The sequence below is a fragment of the Salvelinus fontinalis genome, chromosome 9, assembly GCF_029448725.1.
Source record: "Salvelinus fontinalis isolate EN_2023a chromosome 9, ASM2944872v1, whole genome shotgun sequence".
In the NCBI taxonomy this organism is placed as follows: domain Eukaryota; kingdom Metazoa; phylum Chordata; class Actinopteri; order Salmoniformes; family Salmonidae; genus Salvelinus; species Salvelinus fontinalis.
The window spans coordinates 3,465,542-3,473,701 of record NC_074673.1 but is presented as its reverse complement, the minus strand read 5'-3'; the positions used below and the strand labels follow the sequence as shown (position 1 = coordinate 3,473,701).

At 37.9% G+C, this 8,160-nt stretch overlaps 1 protein-coding gene across 2 annotated transcripts in view; it reads right to left on the bottom strand.

Moving 5' to 3' along the window:
• Positions 1-512: 512 nt before the first annotated feature.
• Positions 513-8,160, bottom strand: part of LOC129861904 (neuroplastin-like) — a 68,410-nt gene continuing 60,762 nt past the window's right edge. The window contains exons 6-8 of one of the 2 annotated variants that reach the window (XM_055933085.1): positions 6,036-6,057; positions 3,819-3,887; positions 513-2,050 (exon numbers count right to left, since the gene is read on the bottom strand). In XM_055933085.1, coding sequence (XP_055789060.1) covers positions 3,827-3,887; positions 6,036-6,057 — 83 coding nt within the window. In that variant the 3' untranslated portion in view covers positions 513-2,050; positions 3,819-3,826. The remainder of the gene's footprint in view (positions 2,051-3,818; positions 3,888-6,035; positions 6,058-8,160) is intronic. The other variant, XM_055933086.1, reaches the window with a different exon arrangement.

Here is an 8,160-nt window from a genome sequence, read left to right as displayed (position 1 = left end):
TGAGCCCGATGATGGAGAAATGAAAGATGCATGTAGTCACACACACACACACACACACACACACACACACACACACACACACACACACACACACACACACACACACACACACACACATACACCCGCACACCCCGTACACACACTGTACACACCCCGTAAACAAATCACCTATCTTGGGAGGTTTTAGCTTTATTTAGTTGGTAGCCTTTTCCCTGCATCAACCAGTAACTAACTACCTGTAGCTGTTCTACTCACACAGCGTTGTTGGTTCCTCATGTGACCACTAAGTGGTGCTGTTTTCACATTTAACACTAAAGAAGCAAGCTCAATGTTTACAGCCCATGCCTGTCTGCTGGTTGTGAAAAGGTGTGTGTGTGTGTGTGTGTGTGTGTGTGTGTGTGTGTGTGTGTGTGTGTGTGTGTGTGTGTGTGTGTGTGTGTGTGTGTGTGTGTGTGTGTGTGATTGCAAGCTCGGAAATGGATGAAAATCAAGTTATCAACTGAAACAAAACATTTATTTTTAGGTTTTTATTCTTAAAAATGACTTGGGATTGATTTGGGGATTGCTTTACAAGTGTCAATCTTGACATACATAACATAGTTCCTGTTGTTCCACTGCCTCCTACCTAGCTTCAACTTCTAGATATACTGTATAACATTATCATCTATAGAGATCAACACGCTGTCCAGTACGCTATCTATCAAAGCTCTAAATATGATTATAGATCACCATACAGCTAGCTATCCAGTACGCTATCTATCAAAGCTCTAGAGATGATTTGAGAATCTAAAAGCTGCTAAGAGGGATTTATATATATTAATATCAATATTGATTATTATTGCATAGGATAATAGCCATGCTATACACAATACACACTTTAGTTCAGTCAAACACAGCAGTTAGAAGGATTAGGAGGAGTTGTTACAATTACATACTAAATTAACTTTATAGAGATTTTTTTTAAATTTACATTATTTTTTTCAAAATGTAAGTGCATCTCATGAATGAATATCCTTCATATTACTACATGTATGGTTATATAAGGTGGTTGGATACATACATACAATACATGTTAAATATAGGAATTTTCAATCAAATTCAAAAGACATTGCAAAGCCCTTACTAAAATGTGAAACCAGAAATAATCTGATAAAATATGAATAAAATAAGTAACCGATTTATAAAATGGTATTCAGCAGAATGATAAACTGTACAGATCTACTGTCATACCAGATTATAATTGGTGGCGTTTTTTTCCCCCTCCCTTTTTACATTGCAAAGTCTATAGCACAAATAGTGATCATCTATCGAAGTAAACAAAAAAACAAGTCTGAGTCCCAAGTGACACCCTATTCTATACCATTCACATTCAAATCTGGATTTTGAACCCATTTCCACTTCTGTTTCTTTAATCCGGGCCTGGTTTAGACCTAGAACACCAGTTAGGTGTTAACAGGTAGAACAGAATAAACATCAGTTCTACATACCTCGTATGATAAGATTTGAATACTCCTGCCCTATAGAGTGCAGTACTTTTGACCAGAGACCTTCAAGGGGGGAGGGGGGAGGGAGGGGGGGGGACTATATAGGGAAATACAGTGTCGTTTGGGACAAAAAGCCATGTCATGTCTGGACCAAACAGAAAGTTAGAATACCTTGCATGCATTACTTCAGAATTAAGTAAAAATTGGAAAATGATAAGAATTTTGATAAGAACACATAATCAATCAAACAATCAATAAACAGCGACAATCCAATAACTGCATGCAGCAAACAATGGTTATAATGCTTCATAGACACTTCGTAAATCATTCATAATGTTATGGGATCACGTTCATTGATCACATTCTTCACCCTTATCACACGATAGCTAGATAATCCAATCAGAAGGCATGCCTCGTCATACAATACAGACATTTACAGAGGATCCTCCTCCTCTTCAGCTCCACATCGTTTGATTGGCAGATAAATTCTTATTAACACATTTCTATGAATCCTTCTCCTGGTTACCTTCATGTGGTCGATACATACATGTATAATATGTTATTATCTGTGGAAGGAAAAATAGGAAGCAAGTCATTACCGTGTAAATTAAATTGCTTTGGTTGTAATGGCACCATGGTTGGGGGATAATTCCATTTGAATTCAGTCAATTAAATTCACTTCCTGGATTTATTGAAATGGAATTGACCCCAACCCTGGCAGTTGTACACCACTTTCAGGGCAATTTCATGTATAATATATAACTATCTGTCAGTTTATAATATATATAACTCAGAACAGCCTCAATTTGTCAGGGCATTACAAAGCGTTCCACAGGGATGCTGGCCCATGTTGACTCCAATGCTTCCCACAGTTGTGTCAAGTTGTCTGGATGTCCTTTGGGTGGTGGACCATTCATGATACACACGGGAAACTGTTGAGTGTGAAAAACCTTGTAGGCTTCCAGTTCTTGACTCACTCAAACCGGTGCGCCTGGAACCTACTACCATACCCCGTTTAAAGGCACTTGAATCTTTGATCTTGCCCATTCTCCCTTTGAATGGAGCACATATGTAACAGTATAACTTTAGTCCGTCCCCTCGCCCCGACCCGAGCGCGAACCAGGGACCCTCTGCACACATCAACAACAGTCACCCACAAAGCATCGTTACCGATGGGTAACGATGCTTCAAGGTCTCAAAGCGAGTGATGTCACCGATTGACACGCTATTAGCGCGCACCACCGCTAACTAGCTAGCCATTTCACATCGGTTACTCTCACCCCCCTTTCGACTTCCTCCTTTTCCGCAGCAACCAGTGATCCGGGTCACGGCACCAATGTAACAGTATAACTTTAGTCCATGTCTCATTTGTCTCAAGGCTTAAAAATCCTTCTTTAACCATGTCTCCTCTCCTTCATTTACACTGATTGAAGTGGATTTAACAGGTGACATCAATAAGGGATTATAGCTTTCACCTGGATTCACCTGGTCAGTCTGTCGTGGAAAGAGCAGGAGTTTTATTGTTTATCTATCTGTCAGTGGTAATGACGAGATTACATCTATCTGCCAGTGGTAATGACGAGATTACATCTATCTGCCAGTGGTAATGACGAGATTACATCTATCTGTCAGCGGTAATGACGAGATTACATCTATCTGCCAGTGGTAATGACGAGATTACATCTCTCTGCCAGCGGTAATGACGAGATTACATCTATCTGCCAGCGGTAATGACGAGATTACATCTCTCTGCCAGCGGTAATGACGAGATTACATCTATCTGCCAGTGGTAATGACAAGATTACATCTATCTATCAGTGGTATTGACGAGATTACATCTATCTGCCAGTGGTATTGACGAGATTACATCTATCTGCCAGTGGTAATGACGAGATTACAGCTATCTGCCAGTGGTAATGACGAGATTACATCTATCTGCCAGTGGTAATGACGAGATTACATCTATCTGTCAGTGGTATTGACGAGATACAGTGTGGTCACAGTTCATTGATAAAGTAGACTAGCTTTGTTTTTCAATATTGATCTCCTGTACAACATGTGGCTATCTGTGGTGATTGACAGGTTATTCATAACATACTGTAGCTACATGATGCAGTAAACAACAACAACAACAACTGGGTAAACAGATCATATGTATCAAGCTTCTCAGATTAGGAGTGCTGAACTAGGATCAGCCCCTCCCCCACCATCTATGTGATCCTATTAATTGTGTTCTGTATGCAAAAAACAATCCTGAATCAGATGCGTGATACTTCATTTCCTTATCTTGGCATTACCAATAGAGTGGAGATTTTAAAAAAATTTAAAATTTACCAGTGTTCTCAGTTTGTGTTCCTCTGACGAAGGTTCTTGTCTTTGTGATTGTTGGTGGAGTTAGTTTTCCTTCAATAGGATAAACACACGTTAGACTGGGTTACCATCAAAATAATTCTACTGGAATACACCTTATTGCTGATCACAAACATTACATCTGCTGATCATTCAAAAGGGTTAGAACCCTACATCTACTGATCATTCAAAAGGGTTAGAACCCTACATCTACTGATCATTCAAAAGGGTTAGAACCCTACATCTACTGATCATTCAAAAGGGTTAGAACCCTACATCTACTGATCATTCAAAAGGGTTAGAACCCTACATCTGCTGATCATTCAAAAGGGTTAGAACCCTACATCTACTGATCATTAAAAAGGGTTAGAACCCTACATCTACTGATCATTAAAAAGGGTTAGAATATTACATCTACTGATCATTCAAAAGGGTTAGAACCCTACATCTGCTGATCATTCAAAAGGGTTAGAACCCTACATCTACTGATCATTAAAAAGGGTTAGAACCCTACAACTACTGATCATTAAAAAGGGTTAGAACCCTACATCTACTGATCATTCAAAAGGGTTAGAACCCTACATCTACTGATCATTAAAAAGGGTTAGAACCCTACATCTACTGATCATTCAAAAGGGTTAGAACCCTACATCTACTGATCATTCAAAAGGGTTAGAACCCTACATCTACTGATCATTAAACATTGTTAGAACCCTACATCTACTGATCATTCAGAAGGGTTAGAACCCTACATCTACTGATCATTCAAAAGGGTTAGAACCCTACATCTACTGATCATTCAAAAGGATTAGAACCCTACATCTACTGATCATTCAAAAGGGTTAGAACCCTACATCTACTGATCATTCAAAAGGGTTAGAACCCTACATCTACTGATCATTCAAAAGGGTTAGAACCCTACATCTACTGATCATTAAACATGGTTAGAACCCTACATCTACTGATCATTCAAAAGGGTTAGAACCCTACATCTACTGATCATTCAAAAGGGTTAGAACCCTACATCTACTGATCATTCAAAAGGGTTAGAACCCTACATCTACTGATCATTCAAAAGGGTTAGAACCCTACATCTACTGATCATTCAAAAGGGTTAGAACCCTACATCTACTGATCATTCAAAAGGGTTAGAACCCTACATCTACTGATCATTCAAAAGGGTTAGAACCCTACATCTACAGATCATTAAAAAGGGTTAGAACCCTACATCTACTGATCATTCAAAAGGGTTAAAACCCTACATCTACTGATCATTAAAAAGGTTTAGAACCCTACATCTACTGATCATTAAAAAGGGTTAGAACCCTACATCTACTGATCAGTCAAAAGGGTTAGAACCCTACATCTACTGATCATTCAAAAGGATTAGAACCCTACATCTACTGATCATTAAAAAGGATTAGAACCCTACATCTACTGATCATTAAAAAGGGTTAGAACCCTACATCTACTGATCATTAGAAAGGGTTAGAACACTACATCTACTGATCATTCAAAAGGGTTAGAACACTACATCTACTGATCATTCAAAAGGGTTAGAACACTACATCTACTGATCATTCAAAAGGGTTAGAACCCTACATCTACTGATCATTCAAAAGGGTTAGAACCCTACATCTACTGATCATTCAAAAGGGTTAGAACCCTACATCTACTGATCATTCAGAAGGGTTAGAACCCTACATCTACTGATCATTCAAAAGGGTTAGAACCCTACATCTACTGATCATTCAAAAGGGTTAGAACACTACATCTACTGATCATTCAAAAGGGTTAGAACACTACATCTACTGATCATTCAAAAGGGTTAGAACACTACATCTACTGATCATTCAAAAGGGTTAGAACCCTACATCTACTGATCATTCAAAAGGGTTAGAACCCTACATCTACTGATCATTCAAAAGGGTTAGAACCCTACATCTACTGATCATTCAGAAGGGTTAGAACCCTACATCTACTGATCATTCAAAAGGGTTAGAACCCTACATCTACTGATCATTCAAAAGGGTTAGAACACTACATCTACTGATCATTCAACAGTTTTTTTTAGAGCATGCTGTATGGATGTATACATATATTCAGTAGTTTACAGAAAAAGATACAGCACGGAAATACTAAAGCAAAACACCATACGTAGACTTCTAACTAAATACATGACTGTAACATAAATGTACTTACATTGGTCCGGCTGGTTCGTCATCTGATGCACAAAGGGAAAATACGGAGAAATTAAGACAAATGAAGAAAATGGTGCACGCCGATGGTGAAATGGCAATTGTTTTGGTAGAAAGTATGTCTAAAAAAATAAGCAATGTGTCACAGTGGTAATATGACTGTAACATCTTGTCTGGTTGGAGGCTTGGTTGAAGGATGTTCCAAGACAGTTTTGTGTGTTCCATAGTTCCATCATTTTGGAATTTAAACTTAGTTCCATAAGTGGAATTAAAGGGCAATTTCACATATTCATAATCTCCAGCACCACTCCAACATCAACAGTATGTGAAAACGGTGCGTTTTTATGTTTTGTAGTAAAAAAAAAAAAGAAGAGGTTAGATGACTTGTTTCCAATCACATCGGTTTACATCTTTTGATTTTAAACAATTATGAGTATGCATTGACTACTAATTGCATACTAATTGCATACTAATTGTCTACTAATTGTCCACTAAATGTCTACATATTGGTTAATGATGTCATTCAAAACACTTATCTTGATTAAGGCAGCCCCCCCCCCCCCCCGTACCTCTCTGATTCAGAGGGGTTAAATGCGGAAGACACATTTCAGTTGAAGACATTCAGTTGTACAGCTGACTAGGTATCCCCCTTTTCCCATTCCCTCTCTCTTTTTAACTACAAAACATAGGAACACGCCATTTTCACATATGTTGATGTTGGGGTGGTGCTGGAGATGATGAATATGAAGTTGAAACACTTTCTAAATGTCCCTTTAAATTCCATATGTGGACTTCAGTTAAATTCCATAAGTTTAATTCAGTTAAATTCCATAAGTTTGATTCAGTTAAATTCCATATGTGGAATTCAGTTAAATTCCAGAAGTGGAATTCAGTAAATTCCAGAAGTGGAATTCAGTTAAATTCCAGAAGTGGAATTCAGTTAAATTCCAGAAGTGGAATTCAGTTAAATTCCATATGTGGAATTCAGTTAAATTCCAGAAGTGGAATTCAGTAAATTCCAGAAGTGGAATTCAGTTAAATTCCAGAAGTGGAATTCAGTTAAATTCCAGAAGTGGAATTCAGTTAAATTCCAGAAGTGGAATTCAGTTAAATTCCATACGTGGAATTCAGTTAAATTCCATACGTGGAATTCAGTTAAATTCCATATGTGAATGAACTAAACTTAATCTCATAACCATGCTGATGGAATGGAAGCTCAGGTAAAGAAGTTAAATAGAGAATAGACCCTATACTGAATGGAAGCCATCTTAAAACGTAGCATGAGACGGACAATCACAGTCACAATTAACACCAAATGCAGTCAAAAAGAGCCATAAAACCCAACAAGAACCATGGGATGAGAAAGTGATTATGAAATTCAAGCAGAGCAGATGCAAGTTTAAATTAACTTTTGTAACAAACATACCGTATCATGCATAGGCAGACAAACTGCGCACAAAAGTCTATTCACGCACTGCATTGAAATTGACCAACACAGAGAAAACAGTTGTTGTCCTGTTGAGGCTAAGTTGGTAGTGCATGGTGCTTGCAAAGGAGTGTGGGTTCGATTCCTGCTGGGGATACCCATACGAAAAATGTACGTACACATAAGTCCCTTTTTATTAAACCGTCTGCTACATGGCATGTATTATATTATATTAATTGACTCTTTACAAAGGTATATTATGCTCCTAACATAAACTAAAGAATACAATACATTCAAAACTGAAGATACCCTTGAAGGTGACCTTGGCACAATATACAATTTCTATTTGTTTATGTAAGCTTTGACTGTGAAACTCCATAGAAAAGTAGCCTAAGCAGCAAGTTAAGATGCATTATACTTTAAGGTTCTAAAGAAAACCCTAGCGAGCAAAACTGGTGATATGACCAGATAACAACCAAAATATGACGTCTTGATGACATCTTGATGCCGTCAATAAAAAGGAAAAAGTCTTTACAGAGACCGTTTAGTTGTAAACTGGTAATATGACCAGATAACAACCAAAATATGACGTCTTGATGACATTTTGATGCCGTCAATAAAAAGGAAAAAGTCTTTACAGAGACCGTTTAGTTGTAAACTGGCAATCTACCCAACAACAAAAATCAGTTTACAACCTAGAAAA